This window comes from Salvelinus sp. IW2-2015, linkage group LG20 (assembly GCF_002910315.2).
Source record: "Salvelinus sp. IW2-2015 linkage group LG20, ASM291031v2, whole genome shotgun sequence".
NCBI classification, from domain to species: domain Eukaryota; kingdom Metazoa; phylum Chordata; class Actinopteri; order Salmoniformes; family Salmonidae; genus Salvelinus; species Salvelinus sp. IW2-2015.
This window is the reverse complement of record NC_036860.1, coordinates 9,756,537-9,774,515: the sequence shown is the minus strand read 5'-3', so window position 1 is coordinate 9,774,515 and position 17,979 is coordinate 9,756,537. Positions and strand designations below refer to the sequence as shown.

Below are 17,979 nucleotides of genomic sequence, written 5' to 3'. Positions count from 1 at the left end.
GAAAACTGGAAATTAAGATTGGCTATTTCAATTGAATTAGCTGAGAACGTTTGCTGGATCATGTTTTGGAATCTGACCCTTCTATTTTGTAAACTCAGCTGCTGTAGTGATACCTCGCTCACTCAAAAGTGTATCATCTCGACAAAAGCTTTTCTGAGGCGAAGCTACAGTAAGAGGAGCTGGTGATTTTAAAGCAATTCAGTGCTCAGGGACTGAAAACTACATATCCCATGGTCCTAGCTGGTGAGGCCTGATAAAGTGATCTTGAGACTTACGAGTTCTATTTACCCATGCCCCCCAACCCACCTCCTTGACAAGTCTTCCCATCATCCCTACCCATCTGTCAACCTCTGTTTTAGTTTCAACAGTCCGGGTTTGCAGAATGAAGCTTTTGAAACAAATCAGCTTCTCTGTCCCTCCCCACCACTCTAAACCCCACCCTCTGTACCCCCTTCCCCTTCATCCTGGACCTGTGGCTAGTTCTTATCATCCTTCTTCTCTTCCTCCTCGGTGGGGTAGGAGTGCCATGTCAGACGCTCCTCGTAGAAGGATATGACCACCTGTGGACATTTAATGTTTGCCTCCTTGGCCGGCACCAGGTCCGCCTCATCACTGTTCTTCCTGCGGAGACAGAATTTAAGGGTGAAGCCACTTTAACCAGTTTTATGTCCCACAAACATTTTCCACTCTCCCAGTAACGTATAGCGAAAAGTGTCAAAATTCCAATGCTGCCCAGAACTCACCATTTCATGAGGAACATCAGCTCTCCACTGGAGTCTGTGGCTCCAATGATCCGTTCGGGGTCAAGTCCACGAGCAAAGCCTCTGGGCTTCTCTGCCTGGAAGAATGATAGATAAGGAGAGCGAAGAAGAGAAGGGGGAATAGGTTCAGTACAGGACTACGTTCACGGTCTATAGTATCAGGCATGTTCTTTAATATTGAAGCGAAGTACAGGCTCTCACCTCATCTTTCCTCTTCTTGGGCCTGCCTTCTTCACCCCCTGCCTCTGTGTCAGACTCACCAGCTTTCCTCTTGCCACCAGACTCTTTCTTGTAACTTTCTTTTTTGTTATGATGATTCTGCATGTACTCAGCAATCAGGTCAGGGCAATCCAGGTTGTCCTGCGGTTCCCATGTATTGTCCTCACTGTGGTAAACAAAGTGTAAAAAAGGTCCATTTATACCTGGGCTACAACCATCAGATTCCATTTCAACCCCCCCCCATGAAAAAAAAGGGGCAGGGCCCAGGGTGGCAGGACTACCACCGCAACACTGGAGGACGAAGTAGTAACAGACCGATGCCAAATATACAGCAGCTGAAGACCAACCAAGCAAGTCACTGTGTCACCATGGACCAGAACAAGCTGGAAGTGTTTGAGATGGCTATTGACTTTTGTAGAACGATGAGAGCAACCAACARGAGCAAAAACAACTAACCAAAAGGAAAGGAGATTAGGTAGCAGGCTTTGGCTTATGCAGTGCCAAGCCCAAAGAGTAGGGTCCTATAAAAATCTACGATATGGAGAACCCGACAGAATCCAGACATTAAAATGGAATTCAACATTCAAACATGTATTGAACTTAGGACATCAACTAAATGTATTGTATTTATTGGAAAATSTATTTACCCAAGATTATAATAAAGACCTGAACAAATAGCATAAGGGATTCATATTTTCCTTTAACTTAGAAGAGGCAACGGTGCGGGAAAGCCCCTGTGTGCGCGCGTTTGTCTACCACAAAGCCATTAGCGATGATGTGAATTACAACCGTCTTCTGGTAGATGGAAAGGCTTTCCCAAAAACCTTCTCATTGAAATGTTAACTGCAAAAGTAGTATATGCCTACCTGGCAGAATTATATTATTATTTGCATGAATCCAGCAGTGATTTGTTTAACAAATCTGAAATAATGTGTGCTATAGGTCTCTTGCTGGTGCCAGACTGCACACTTGAATTTAAAGGGTATCTACACCCAAAAATGTAAATGTCTTAGATTTTTCCCAGACCTCAAAAGTGGTCTCCTGGTATGGTTTAAGCATTGTTGTGTACATACAACATCCAATTTTGTTGTTTTATATTTAAAAWATTGATTTTTGGAGCGAAAAATTGAAGGAAAAAACAGGGAAAATCTAGGGAAAATATCAAACGGAATTAGGTAAAGATTTTTTTTATTTTTTAGAAGGCCCTAAAGGAGCCTATGCAAACTTGTGTAGCGAGCTGGAGTTGGGTGATGTAGCCCAGTTCCATAATCTTTCCCAGCTGGTGGAGTTGGTGGCCCCTCTAATCGGGAAGCAAGACACTCATTTCAAAGACAGCATCTCTGCGATTCCTGGCAACTGGCGAGCGATAGCTGTCCTAATGTTTAAATGTTTGATGTTGATATTAGATAGGCATCGTGACAAAGAGACAACTATGAAGACAAGTAAAAACTAGCCAGCTGACTTTGTATGCTCATTTGCTAACCACACAAAACATGTAAACAATACATTAGCTAGCATTATTTAAAATGTTTCTTGCAGATATATATCAAATGTTTGGAGTTGGCTAGCATGTGGGCATACATAGCCAGCTGGCTTCATGGTTGTCTTTTTCTCACGATGCCCATATAATGTTCTGAGCTGTGTATCTGTGAGCTAGTTGTGTGTATCTGTTAGCTAGTTAAGTTTGCAGCTAGCTGGGTTGACTTGTTGTCTTGGTTTTTAACCCTTATTTGGTAATCAGTGTCTTTGTGCAGGTGAGACCTACAAGAGCCTGTCCTTCCAATTTTGTATTGGACCTGCAACCGTCTCTAAAATCATTCCAGAGACTTGCAATGCCATTCATAAGGTGTTGAAATACCAATATCTGAAAGTAAGTTTTGGCTGAGGGGAATTCCTGTGTAATTCATTATACATGAGGTTGTAGTCCTTTAATATTTATGTGCTATAGTCCTGGGGACCCAAAAATGTTAACCCCTTTGATTCCAACTTTATTTACATAAGTATTCAGACCCTTTRCTATGAAACTTAAATTGAGCTCAGGTGCATCCGGTTTCCATTTATCATCCTGGAGATGTTACTACAACTTGATTGGAGTCCACCGGTGGTAAATTCAATTGATTGGACATGATTTGGAAAGGCACACACACCTGTCTATATAAAAAAAGTCCCACAGTTGACAGTGCATGTCAGGGCAAAAACCAAGACATGAGGTCGAAGGAATTGTGCTTAGAGCTCCAGAGACCGGATTGTGTCGAGGCACAGATCTGGTGAAGGGTATCAAAAAAAATCTGCAGCATTGAAGGTTCTCAAGAACACAGTGGCCTCCATCATTCTTAAAATGGAAGAAGTTTGGAACCACAAAGACTCTTCCTAGAGCTGGCCGCCTAGCCAAACTGAGCCATCGGGGGAGAAGGACCTTGGTCAGGGAGGTGACCAAGAGAACCCRATGGTCACTCTGACAGAGCTCTAGAGTTACTCTGTGGAGATGGGAGAATTTTCCAGAAGGACAACCATCTCTGCAGCACTCCACCAATCAGACCTTTATGGTAGAGTGGCCAGATGGAAGCCACTCTGCAATAAAAGACTTGGCAAACTCCCAAGCTGGCTGTCATAAGGCAACTAAAGACTCAGACCATGAGAAACAAGATTCTCTGGTCTGATGAAACCAAGATTGAACTTTTTGGCCTGAATGCCAAGCGTCACATCTGGAGGAAACCTTCCCTACGGTGAAGCATGGTGGTGGCAGCATCATGCTGTGGGGATGTTTATCAGCTGCAGGTACTGGGAGACTAGTCAGGATCGAGGTAAAGATGAACGGAGCAAAGTACAGAGAAATTCTTGATAAACCTGCTACAGAGTGATCAGGACCTCAGACTGGAGTGAAGGTTCACCTTCCAACAGGACAACAACCCTAAGCACACAGCGAAAACAACACAGGAGTGGCTTCTGAATGTCCTTGAGTGGCCCAGCAGGAGCTCGGACTTGAACTCAATCTAACATCTCTGGAGAGACTTGAAAATAGCTGTGCAGCAACGCTTACCATCCAACCTGACAGAGCTTGAGAGGATCTGCAGGGAGGAATGGGAGACACTCACCAAATACAGGTGTGCCAAGCTTGTAGTGTCATACCCAAGAAGACTCAAGGCTGTAATTGCAGCCAAAGGTCCTTCAACAAAGTACTAAGTAAAGGGTCTGAATACTTAAGTAAATGTGATATCCGTTTTTTATTTTGTATACATTTTTAAAAACGTGTTTTTGCTTCGTCAATTTTAGAACAAGGCTGTAAAGTAACAAAACGTGGAAAAAGGGGTCTGAATACGTTCCGAACGCACTGTACTTGCCAACCGCTGACAAGTGTTCCACACGACCACTTGTCTCAAGCCAGAGACAGTGGAGACCATTGTTGACCTTGCACAACATGCTCTGTGAGGAAAACGGCAACCAATATGCCCAACCTGTTGAGGGCCCAGGGGGTATGACAAATCCTGTTGCATGGTTGCATGGTGACAAGACCCCCGGCTACCCCATGGGTACCAATAAAGAGAAGCAAAATTATAAATCAATAAATGTATACAGGATTGTATGTAATGTATGCCAATATAATTTATGTGACTAGCATTACAAGCATAAAATCTTCACTCACTCTGAGAAGCCTTTCCATTTGAGCAGAAACTCAACGCGTCCCTTTACCACCCGTCGGTCCAGCACCTTCTCCACCACATATTCCTCCTCCTCTTCCTCTACCACCTCTTCCACCTTCTTCTTGGTCTGCTTCTTGCCTGCTGTTGCCACCAACTTGACCTCTTCCTTGGGCGGCTCTGGTGAAGGGGTGGAGTGCAGAACAGTTTGGTTAGACTTCATAGACTTCATAGACTTCATAGACTCACAGCTTTAAGTCCCAATGATTATGGGCACACTTCACTATGGTCAGGTTGAGTCAGATTACACAGATTGGATTCATCCCAAAAACATTTGTTGGACTTGCTTTGCCAATCAAAATACAAATTGTGTCTTTTCTGCAATTAAGCAGCAGTGCCAGCATGGCAACTACGGGGATGCAAACTAACGAGGGCCCAAAAAGGTAACACTTTTTTTTTTTATACATTGAAACATTAAACAAACAAAAAACCCTGCTAGGGGGAAATGCATGTTTTAACTAATTAAACAACAAAGAAAATGATCTACATGATCAGTCTCTGTGCGTAAAATAAAGTGGTTAATGTGAATATTACTCACAGCTAAAAAAAAATGTAAAGAAAGCAATCCAATGTTATTTGTTGCCTAGACTTCACTGCAAATGACACAAAAATCTTGAGAAAAAAACAATACACTAATATTACAGTTAGCCAAGACAGCCTTTATAATAGAACGCTTGTGACCACACACCTAAATATTGCACTTTGGRAAAAAACATCTTAAAGTAGAACTAGAATGAAACAGGCATTCTATTTTTGCTCTATTATAGTGGCCAATATAGACGTCGAACAAGTGCGCAAGGCTACATGTGTGCAAAAATAACGTTCACTAAGTTAAAAATATATATTATCCCCCCTCACACGTTACTGTTAAGTTCAACACAACAAAAACAATATATTTGGGCTACATTGCACATGATACACTTTCCGCATGTGGACACCTGTCCTACAATATGACAGAAAAAGTGAGAAAGAGGGAAAGTGTGTGGTGTTCCTTTCACCTCTATAGTGGCATCCAGCTTAAGCCAGGCCCAGCTACACTTGATCCCTGAATCCACTTGTTTAACGAGCAATGCATCACTTTCACCTAATTCTCTCATTCTGAAAATTAACCACATACTGTAGAGGGAAAACATTCGTTAACAGATAGTGGTTAGCTAGTTAGCTAGTTAACATTTCACAGATTACCAGGGTCCAGTAAGCAACGTTAACACATTATTACTTGAGGAACGGCAAGGAGTCATAAACCAGTTAATACTATAGCGAATTGGTTAGGTTACTAATGTTAGCTCATCTGATGTTGCTGACTTTATTAGCCAGCTCATTTTCACACATTAAACTCAATTATTTGAYCAGTTAAGTTGGCTAATGTGGCTCAACATTTCTCTGGCTAGCTAACGGAGAATTTGATCCAGCTAGCAAGATACTTAATGCTTGTTCCACCCCACTTTCTCCCTCACCTCAAACTTTCCAAATGCCAGTTGTTTTTCGGTTAACGTAAACTCACTCACTTTTGTACATCGCCTTGGTCCGTACAATTGACCTTATTTTAGCGCCCCAAAAACGTAATACTTCCAGATCAACTGTAATGTCAATACCATTGTAAAGCACAATTTCTCCCCTGTCCAACAAAATTAATGACATGACCTCCACGCTGCCCGTTTCTGCATAATTCAAGRMGGCAATGAGCTCCTTCGGGTCTTTTTAAAAATGGCGGGTGGGGAAGCGAAACTAATGCGTGATAGTGAGAAGGAGAGGAGATGTGTGGGAAAACTTGCTTTTTTTCACTCGATCTGTCCAACTTATCACCTTATCGCCTCTAAAAAGTAAATAAAACACTATAAAGAGTTTATATAATGTGTCATTACATACCTATTTGAAGGTTTGTGTCGAATTTGTGTCGGTTTTTAGGGCGGTGCTAATGTGATCTTCAGAAGTAAACAGTCATGATCGCTTAGTGATGACGCAAAAAATGACTAGGTATCCCCCCTTACCCCTGTCCATTTCTTGTTTTTAAACAATGAGAAGTGCTACACCTGGTGGAGAGAGATTGTAAGACAGAAATAGTTGCTTTATGCGTGCTGTACGTTATGGCATGACACGTCACGATGTAACGGAGGGTCAATTTTTTCTACTTTTCTCCAATACTATAGAGCGATTACCATGTCGATCAACGCTTGAATAGAAACGTAGTTCACACCTCAGATTTTGAAGTCAACACAGTCGCTACAGTCCCATTAGTTTTCTTTGTAGCCTCGTTTGAATGTCGCGGTTACGCACATTTGTACGGAATGGGGTGAGTTTACGTTACAGGTTACAGCTCATGAAGTACGCTTCTTCACCTTCTCACCCCCGTCTCCGTGGTCAGGCTGCTCACCTAACGTTACCTCTTCATTATCGTTCAGGGAACGAGCTGCTGTAACTGCCTTTCTACTCTATGCTGTCTTTCCGGATCGCGCACTGATGTTGTAACTAGCAAATTGGTTGTCTCTGCAGTCGCTTGCTGCGCTGCATTCTGTTGTTATGTAAACCATTGGCTGAGCCTTTGATACAGCCAGTATTGCTCCAAACGCACATCACTCGTAGGCTTACAGCCAGTAGTGATCCAACCCCCCCTTTCGCCGAAAGGTGACTAGTTTACGTCCCTGCAACCTTCGTACCTTTTTATTATCAACCCTGTTTGCCAACCCGTTCTTCATTACAGTTCATGGAATTGTAGAGGACTATGCTGAGACGGGCTATCTGATGTAGGCTTCAGTGTGCCTCAAGATCTCTGGCTCTGAATCACTAACATCTGACTGATCCACTTTCAAATTGGGTTTTTGTAACTCTGTAAATATAACCAAATCATGGCAATGGGTTTCTGTATTCAAAGAGAGATCCTCCAACTGACCCTCGAAGATTTGTTTTTAGAGGGAGCTAAATTAGTTTGGTATGCTCCTGGGGTAGTTTTAAGGTGTCCGGTATGGGGACTTGACCCAAGGATTTAACATTTCAAGGACATATAGTTGGACATACAGGTTGGGCAAAGGATAAGAAAAAAAAACAATGAAAGGTTTCGGTCACTTTATTTGGATAGAATCTGTGGAGCATCTACAGATGGTCTATCAACAAACTGTTCATCTGTTGATAAGCAACTGCATGCTAAGGTTAGGTTTAGAATAAGGGTTAGGGTAAAGGTTACGTTTAGAGTTAGGATAAAGGTTAAGGTTAGGCTTAGCAGATAATTCGTTTAAATGTTACTGATAGAGCATCTACAGATAGTCTGTAGTAGAGGTCGACCGATTAAATCGGAATGGCCGATTAATTAGGGCCGATTTCAAGTTTTCATAACAATCGGTAATCGTTATTTTTGGACACCGATTTGCCGATTTAAAAAATAATAATAATAATTTTACACCTTTATTTAACTAGGCAAGTCAGGTAAGAACACATTATTTTCAATGACGACCTTGGAACGGTGGGTTACCTGCCTTGTTCAGGGGCAGGACGACAGATTTACACCTTGTCAGCTCGGGGATTCGTTTTGGCAACCTTCCGGTTACTAGTCCAACGCTCTAACCACCTGCCTTACATTGCACTCCTGACTACCTGTTACGCGAGGGCAGCAAGAAGCCAAGGTAAGTTGCTAGCTAGCATTAAACTTATCTTATAAAAAACAATCTATCTTCACATAATCACTAGTTAACTACACATGGTTGATGATATTACTAGTTTATCTAGCGTGTCCTGCGTTGCATATAATCGATGCGGTGCCTGTTAATTTCTCATCGAATCACAGCTTACTTTGACAAACGGGTGATGATTTAACTAGTGCATTTGCGAAAAAAGCACTGTCGTTGCACCAMTGTACCTAACCATAAACATCAATGCCTTTCTTTAAAATCAATACACAAGTCTTATATTTTTTAACCTGCATATTTAGTTAATATTGCCTGCTAACATTAATTTCTTATAACTAGGGAAATTGTGTCACCTCTTTTGCGTTCCGTGCAAGCAGTCAGGGTATATGCAGCAGTTTGGGCCACCTGGCTCATTGCGAACTGTGTGAAGTCCATTTTTTCCTAACAAAGGCCGTAATTAATTTGCCAGATTTGTACATAATTATGACATAACATTGAAGGTTGTGCAATGTACCAGCAATATTTAGACTTTGGGTTGCCACCCGTTAAGATAAAACACGTAACGGTTCAGTATTTCACTGAAAGAATAAACGTTTTGTTTTCGAAATGATAGTTTCCGGATTCGACCATATTAATGACCAAAGGCTCGTATTTCTGTGTGTTATTATGTTATAATTAAGTCTATGATTTGATAGAGCAGTCTGACTGAGCGATGRTATGCAGCAGCAGGCTCGTAAGCATTAATTCAAACAGCACTTTYGTGCATTTGCCAGCAGCTCTTCGCAATTCTTCAAGCTATGCGCTGTTTATGACTTCAAGCCTATCAACTCCTGATATTAGGCTGGTGTAACCGATGTGAAATGGCTAGCTAGTTAGCGGGGTGCGCGCTAATAGTGTTTCAAACGTCACTCGCTCTGAGACTTGGAGTGGTTGTTCCCCTTGCTCTGCATGGGTAACGCTGCTTCGAGGGTGGCTGTTGTCGATGTGTTCCTGGTTCAAGCCCAGGTAGGAGCGAGGAGAGGGATGGAAGCTATACTGTTACACTGGCAATACTAAAGTGTCTATAAGAACATCCAATAGTCAAAGGTATATGAAATACAAATCGTATAGAGAGAAATAGTCCTGTAATTCCTATAATAACTACAACCTAAAACTTCTCACCTGGGAATATTGAAGACTCATGTTAAAAGGAACCACCAGCTTTCATATGTTCTCATGTTCTGAGCAAGGAACTTAAGTTAGCTTTTTTACATGGCACATATTGCACTTTTACTTTCTTCTCCAAAACTTTGTTTTTGCATTATTTAAACCAAATTGAACATGTTTCATTATTTATTTGAGGCTAAATTTATATTATTGATGTATTATATTAAGTTAAAATAAGTGTTCATTCAGTATTGTTGTAAATGTCATTATTACAAATAAAAAATAAATGTTCTTTTATAAAAAAAAAATTTTTTAAATTGGCCGATTAAAATCGGTATCGGCTTTCTTGGTCCTCCAATAATCGGCGTTGAAAAATCATAATTGGTCGACCTCTAGTCTATCCCAAAAAAGAGTAACCAAGGTTTCTGAAACTATGGTCCACCTCTAGCTTGGACCATAACATTAAAGAGCTGGACTGCACCCTTGAAAAAGTAAAGGGCACAACGTAAACTTAGCAAAAAAAGAAACGTCCCTTATTCAGGACCCTGTCTTTCAAAGATAATTTGTAAAAATCCAAATAACTTCACAGATCTTCATTGTACAGGGTTTAAACACTGTTTCCCATGCTTGTTCAACGAACCACAAATAATTAATGAACATGCACCTGTGGAACGGTGGTTAAGACACTAACAGCTTACAGACGGTAGRCAATTAAGGTCACAGTTATGAAAACTTGGGACACTATAGAGGCATTTCTACTGACTCTGAAAAACACCAAAATAAAGATGTCCCTGCTCATCCGTGTGAACGTCCCTTAGGCATGCTACAAGGAGGCATGAGGACTGCAGATGTGGCCAGGGCAATAAATTGCAATGACCATACTGTGAGACGCATAAGACAGCGCTACAGGGAGACAGGATGGACAGCTGATCGTCCTCRCAGTGGCAGATCATGTGTAACGACACCTGCACAGGATCGGTACATCCGAACATCACACCTGCGGGACAGATACAGGATGGCAACAACAACTGCTCGAGTTACACCAGGAACGCACAATCCCTCCATCAGTGCTCAGACTGTCCGCAATAGGCTGAGAGAGGCTGGACTGAGGGCTTGTAGGCCTGTTGTAAAGGCAGGTCCTCACCAGACATCACCGGCAACAACGTCGCCCATGGGCACAAACCCACCGTCTCTGGACCAGACAGGACTGGCAAAAAGTGCTCTTCACTGACGAGTCGCGGTTTTGTCTCACCAGGGGTGATGGCCGGATTCGCGTTTATCGTCGAAGGATGGAGCGTTACACCGAGGCCTGTACTCTGGAGCGGGATCGAGGTGGAGGGTCTGTCATGGTCTGGCGGTGTGTCACAGGATCATCAGACTGGGCTTGTTGTCATTGCAGGCAATCGTAATGCTGTGCGTTACAGGGAAGACATCCTCCTCCCTCATGTGGTACCCTTCCTGCAGGCTCATCCYGACATGACCCTCCAGCATGACAATGCCACCAGCCATACTGCTCATTCTGTGCGTGATTTCCTGCAAGACAGGAATGTCAGTGTTCTGCCATGGCCTAGCGAAGAGCCTGGATCTCAATCCCATTAAGCACGTCTGGGACCTGTTGGATCGGAGGGTGAGGGCTAGGGCCATTCCGCCCAGAAGTGTCCGGGAACTTGCAGGTGCCTTGGTGGAAGAGTGGGGTAACATCTCACAGCAAGAACTGGCAAATATGGTGCAGTCCATGAGGAGATGCACTGCAGTACTTAATGCAGCTGGTGGCCACACCAGATACTGACTGTTACTTTTGATCTCAGTTGTTGAATCTTGTTATGTTCATACAAATATTTACACATGTTAAGTTTGCTGAAAATAAACACAGTTGACAGTGAGGACGTTTTTTTTTTGCTGAGTTTATATGATTCATGGATATCTGAAATCTGAGGACAGACGAGATCGTGTAAAGGATGATGATCAAAGCAAACAGTAACAGATGAGTGCATAGTTGACAAATGTGTGTGGAGGGTGGACACAATGCAGTACATATTAGGCTTGGGCGCTATACCGTATACCGGGGTATTAGTAAAAAGCTACGGAATGGTTTTTCAATACCATTTAAGCTAGTGATGCACCGATATTACATTTTTGGGCCGATACCGATATCTGATATTTTCCTTGCCAAAAAACCTGATACCGATAACCRATATTTAAAATTTGAGCAGCMTTAAGCATTCTAGTACAGTTAAATAGTTAACACACACACGGACGCAGTGGTCTCTAAAGCACTGCATCACTACAGTCCCAGGTTTGAATCCAGGCTGTATCACATCAGGCCGTGATTGGGAGTCCCATAGGGTGGCGCACAATTGGCCCAGCGTCGTCCGGGTTTGGCCGTCATTGTAAATAAGAATTTGTTCTTAACTGACTTGCCTAGTTAAAGGTTACACACACACACTGACCAAAAAGTTATTTTGTTGGCATTTGCATTTATCCCCATTACCAATAAAACATCATCAAAACCTATTTCTTTCACTTACTTGCTGTGCTGTTTTGTTGTTCAGTTGTTTCATTCTCAACCAGGATTTCTATGGAACGCCGTTTGGGTCTTTGCATGTCAAATAAGATACGTCAAATAACACTATTTGACGTGTCAAATAAGCTTGTTGACCAATCAGGACCTGAATATGACTGCATGTCACATAATAATTTAACACGTTCATATTTTTTTTWACGTAGTTACACTATCACTCGTATTTCATATGTCACGATTCATCGATACGTATGCTATGATGCTGGTAAAGTTCTCGCACATCTACAGTGCTGGTCATAAAAAAAGCTAGCTAGCTCACGGATGCAAACAATGTTCTTCCCCAAAAACATATCAAAACGACACTCTGTTTCAGTAGCTATAGTTAGCKAGCTAACTATATAAATAGGTGTAATCTAAAATAACCCTAATTTATAAGACTGTTCTTATTTGATTAATGGTAGTCGGACCCATCTATGTGAAGCTAGCCACAATAAGGATTAGCCACAATATTGGACATTGCGGTTTGCCTTCAAAATAAAAGTATGTTATTGACAGTGATGCAAATGCATACAATTAGTAGAATTATGCCATAATTGAATAGATCATGCTAAACGAGGTTGGAATGTTGTTATATAAAAACAAAAGACAATGTTAATTTGACAAAAATCTGTTGAAATCACACAATGTATTATACTTTAGAATGGCATTGGGGGCATACTTATTTCACTGTACAGCCTTACCTATGGATTGTGGATCAATGACATGACGTATCAGTCTACTCAGTGACACCGAGAGAGCATTAGCATCGTAGTTCTTATTGCAGGACTCTGAAAAAACTGTGAATTGAGCCACATTTCTGGTCAACCTATGTGTATTGAACACTATTCCCGAGGAAAAACAATACTGTGTGGATGTCTTGGAGTCTGATAACTGAGGACGTTGGGAAAAAATATATTGGGTATTGAATAGCYGGTTACCCCATTTCATTGATCCCCAATTCTTAAGTAAAGCTGTACAGTGCAGTATGAATGTCAATACACACAATAGCTTGACTGGGGAGGTGATTTCACACAGTCACAGTCACACAATAAGAGCTACAACGCTAATATTTGCRTAAACCSTTCACAGTTGTGTTGTGTGGGTGTCAGCGAGTAGACTGATAACCCRTTTCATAGCTTCACATAAGTGATTAGCTTCTTCCAAAATCAAGCATTCGCTTGGTAACAGCAGAGAATCCCCTCCTGCATCAAGAACCTTGCTGGCTAATATTTGCTATTCGCGTGCAGCAAACTGTGTATCATTTGAGTTTCTTGTATAGTTTAGGTCAGAAGCTGTACAAAAGGTTTTCAATGCGCTTGTTAGCATTTAGTTAGCATTCTCTATGGAATTTTAACTGTACTTGTTAGTATTGCTAACCTTCAGATTACAGAGTATCAGTGGGGTTTGAAAACAGCGCCCCCTGTGTTCAGTGCCGGTATTACCGAATATCCCAGTATGGCACAAGGTCGGTTTGAAGGTATGACAATCTGGATAGCGCCCAAGCCTAGTACATATCCCCCTAATCTTGTCAAGGTGGGCAGCCAAGTCAGAGAGAATCCTCTGGATGCCCCACACAAAAATATTGAGGTAATTCCTGTTCTAGAGCAGAAGAGCTTGTTTAGGTTCAACTTCTGAAGAATGACGCAGGCTACATTACATATTCAAGAATTGGAGGTGAGTAGGAATGCAGAGGGAAAGATCTCAATTGAGTAATCTTCGCGTCCTCTCTCTTTCTCAAAACCCATTGGATGAGCAAGCCAGTGGTCTCTCCCCTCTGACCTTATCCTCCAATGGGTTTTGCGAAGGAGACGAGGAGAGGAAGCGAGCATTWWGCAATTGAGATCTTCCAGAGGTGATTTCCACATGGAGTGGAGAAACATCAACAAATATGGCACTGACAGCTGTCAGTGTAGCTAGCTAGCATGATAACCTTATCTAGCTAACCTTATCTAGCTAGCTAATGTTATCGGTTGTTGCTAGGTCTTTTTAACTAGACCATATTCAAAAGATTAGCCAGGTGGCTAGGGCTGGTTCTGGATATGTCATAAGCATTTAGAGAAAACTTTGCCACAGATGGAAACCACTATCTTTGACTTCGCCATCTATTGTTGTCTCCAAAGTTCTGGGATTTTCCATAAAATTGTGACTGCTAATCCACCATAGAAAGTTTTAAGTTGAAGCTCCTTTAATATCAATAACTATGAAAGGTTTAGAGACATGTTTTTCTACATTGTAATGGACACGGACAGTGCAATATTTGGTAAGTGGGCTCCAAACAGGCATTGGCTGCGTTACAGCCAAGCAAAATTAAGCAGTGCTCATGGTTCTCACAGAGGAAGTGAAATGAGACTTCTATGACTTTGCTGATGATGCACAACGCAAATTAAATGCAACCACACCCTAAGCGCATCGGACACGAAACACCAATACAAATGGAACAGCACAACAAAATATATAACAAGTTCCTTGAATTTTCTTTCGCGGGTGCCTTTTCAATATAGGATATTGTTGTTTCTTGCTGCACCAATCAAAGCAGTGGAGCGTGTTRTGAAGCAATGGGAAAGTTCGTCTTGCCGCAGGTGGGCAGAGAATTCTTCTTAGGACCAATGGAATGGTCAAAAAAGAGCAAACCCCGCACACCTGGGGCACCGTGCCTTGCAAAACGAATTCACCCAAAACTTTAGTGGTCAAAATCATTCATCTTGGGGCGACAGGGTAATCGGGGTTCCAAAATGTTTTAGATTTTTTTTTACAGACTAGCTAAAAAATAATAAGTGAAACTTCACAAATTCTCCAATAGATTATGATAATTTGCTGGTAAATATGTGGAGGTGCAAAAACAACAACTAAYTTTGCAGGTTTATCTTATTATTAAACAATGCCAAGCTAGTTGATTGTAACATTCAAATAAAACCCAGCCCTGAAAAAAAATTGTAGACTGAAAAGTATTAGCACCTCCATCTCAAAGGGGAAAACACACGGCAATGACACGGAAAATAGTTACCACTTCGRATTTCCCACTTCAAGCCCAAATATATCATACATTGACTAAGGCGATCAACTTAAATCCTTGTGCAACATCACGGGTAAGCTATGGGCATTGTCTTTTACCCCCCCCCAAAAAAATGTGAATTTCCACTTGTGTGCGTTTAAGTTCGGCCGAAGCTGGCCAGTCCACCACCCAACCCTATGGCATTCATAAAACAGAAACAATGGATTACCGTTTGCATTAGTAGGAAGTTGATCTACACCTTCAGTGGTAACACCAGTGGTAACACTGGGGATCACATCGCTAGGGGCTTCTGTAGCGGTAGCAGTAGGCTCACTCATTTTCAGACTGGGAGAAGGCAGTGGAACCAGTGGGTTCCTAGTCAACAGAGCTAAACAGGGTCAGAAGGGGGGGGGGGGGGGGTCATGGATCAGAGGCATACGGGAGAAATCACAGTAGGAAGTAGAGAATGGCATTGGTAAGAAGAACACATGGTATCGTCTCTCACAGTCAATCGACTACTAACGTGTAATGCATGCATACCACTACAGCCCAGATTGAAACATCTGTCTCATTGTTCTATCGGATGTATAAATGTGAAGCATCCAGCTGGCATTTCCACTCACCACCAAATATKGTGATGAGAGGAAGAGCAGTGGTCGACAGTGGGAGAAGATGGAGCGAGATGGAGTTTGGCCGTCATCCTGCTAATTTTCTCATCTATAAAACATTTGATCTCAATAGAGTTGTGACCAAAACTACAATCTGTTACAAACAGAATGGACTAAGTTATGTAAACTTTGTCCTTTGCTAGGCTCTCCCTAACAGAAATATGCAAATACGTGCTAGAAAGCGCCAATAAGATCTCGCTAGCTCATSCTTGGCGCTACCAAACTCCTTGCTTGTTCTGCCTAGTATGATTCATTTGTGCCTATTGGAAAACAGGCTATGGTCTATCTTGGGTCAGTTTTTTTTTTTTTTTTTATCTTTGACTACAGTTCCTACTACGYGGTCAGTACTAAAACGCATGGAGCGGCGATATGTTTCTATTAAAAGAGYTGGCATGCATTGATTGTACTGCAAGTCTGCAACTAATGCAAACAAATACATAGAAAAACACATTTGACGAGAATCACTCTCGGTTTGTCATCACTATTTCCAGACATATTTATGACTAYAGTCTAAATGATGGTACACTGTTGGTGTGATTCCCAGAGGAGAGCCCTAGGAGTTGGTACCGGTCTCGAATACATGATTAGGCAGGGGGTAGGGACTACACGAGTTATTGAACATTCCATTGGGCTGTAGCCTTGATGTGGTGTAGACTAATGCACACCTACCAATAAAATGTCAGAAGCACAATCATTTCAATCAGACCAGCAATCATGCAGTCATACACATAACATGAGATTCAGCAGGTGAAGGGGTCAAGCTTCGAATCTGGACATCAATGCACAGTAATGCCACATACAGTCGAATCAACTAAAGCACACAATCACTACAACCCACTGACTGAAAACAACATGGTGAGAACAAGAATGTCTGGAGGAAGAAAAGGGGGGGGGGGGGCACCACACATCCTGGTTCTTATCCTATAGAATACATAACACCAAGAAAACGCTTACCCCCACCCCCTCTTAACTGAACATTGGGGTAAGCTGGGGTAAAACATCACTATCATACAAACACTGACAACGCAAATGTGTTAAAAAACATAATTAAATAGGACATCGTTTTTCAGTGTCATATATTTTGTAGGCTAAACAACGCATTTGAGTGGCAGCTTTGATGTGCATTTAAAAATGTAAGTAATTTCAAGAAGGTGATGATTTCTGATTCCATTGCCCTATTTGGGTAGAATTGAGTTTAGGTGCACGCTGCAGTTCGCTGGTGGCTATAACGTTCTTAACAGACAATGCCAATAAATTATGCAAATTTAGCCACTTGTAAATCGATGCAAATATATTTGTATCATAAGCAGTCCTTTCTTTGCAACAGCACGTTTCCTCTCTTTTATGAGTAGCCAATTCGATGAGGCACATTCCTGCTTGAAAGAATGCAATGAAATGTAGCAACCTAATCGTTTTCCTACATCAATAATAACGGGCAATCAACACAGTGCAACAAAATAACAACATGGTCAAATACACGGTAACTGTAAAGGGCTACACACAATTGCAATTTATTAACCAACCCGTTCCCTCGGCCGCTCCACATTGTGGTGCTAGGTTTTTTTCCCCCCAGAGTTCTCGAGACGGAATGACTAGTCGTCCATGTTGACCTGAATCATAGCACGAGCAATCTACACGAACTCGCGCGAAAACAATGCAATTGAATACTCAAAACAGAATCCGCATGCAACAATGTAGCAAGATGCACATTGCAGGGTCAATATATTGGCCTATTGAAATGTGCTTATCACGCATTGTGCATAATAGAAGGTTAACGCTGGGGGGAGAAACCGCTAAAGAGCAGAAGGCTATTATGGTGAAGTAACTAGTCACTTACCTTTACAGAGAATTGACTCSAATGAATGAATGGTCGGAAATGTAGTAAATGTTATTAAATGGATACCAATGGTTTATCTAAACAATTTTAGTGCTTATCTTATATAAATATCAGCTTGTAAAATCTATTTTAAAAATACTCTCTTCTCATTTAAGCGTAAAGCTACAGACAAAAGCCATCCAGTGYCTCCTTCGTACCCGCCAACTCCGGCCGAGCGTGGCTACGCAGCGTGTTATTGTATGGCACCATGGGAGATGCAGTCTTTAAACATTTTATTTTTCTATCTTTCTTTTCTCGATTATAAACATATTRTTCAGAGATGTTTGATGATCTTTATTTTCAATGTTTAGCTATTGGTCCAGCATGTCAATGGGTAGAGCAATTACTTTACTTACAATGTCTTGTACTTGGTTCTATTCTCTAGAATTCCAGGATTGATTGATGAATTTACCATAAAAAAGTCACATTTTAGAAAGYG

At 41.7% G+C, this 17,979-nt stretch overlaps 1 protein-coding gene across 2 annotated transcripts; it reads right to left on the bottom strand.

Annotated features, from left to right (window-relative positions):
* Nucleotides 1–295: 295 nt before the first annotated feature.
* LOC111980392 (chromobox protein homolog 1) lies at nt 296–17,712 on the bottom strand. 2 transcript variants are annotated; one of them, XM_024011118.2, is made up of 6 exons: nt 17,502–17,712; nt 15,226–15,384; nt 4,624–4,798; nt 963–1,146; nt 744–838; nt 296–621 (listed from the first exon to the last, which is right to left on the bottom strand). In XM_024011118.2, the coding sequence occupies exons 2-6, from the start codon at nt 15,332–15,334 to the stop codon at nt 477–479; spliced, it is 708 nt and encodes a 235-aa protein (XP_023866886.1). In that variant the 5' UTR covers nt 15,335–15,384; nt 17,502–17,712; the 3' UTR covers nt 296–476. The 2 variants fall into 2 exon arrangements, with proteins under 2 accessions (XP_023866886.1, XP_023866887.1); XM_024011119.2 differs by lacking the exon at nt 17,502–17,712 and adding an exon at nt 15,620–15,684.
* Between the last annotated feature and the right edge of the window lie 267 nt (nt 17,713–17,979).

Coding starts and splice junctions, on each gene's coding strand:
- LOC111980392 (XM_024011118.2), bottom strand. CDS start 15,334: ATGAGTGAGCCTACTGCTACCGCTACAGAAGCCCCTAGCGATGTGATC. Junction 4,799..15,225: donor ACTTCCTACTAATGCAAACG/GTAATCCATTGT, acceptor CCCCTTCACCAG/AGCCGCCCAAGGAAGAGGTC. Junction 1,147..4,623: donor AAATGGAAAGGCTTCTCAGA/GTGAGTGAAGAT, acceptor TGTTTACCACAG/TGAGGACAATACATGGGAAC.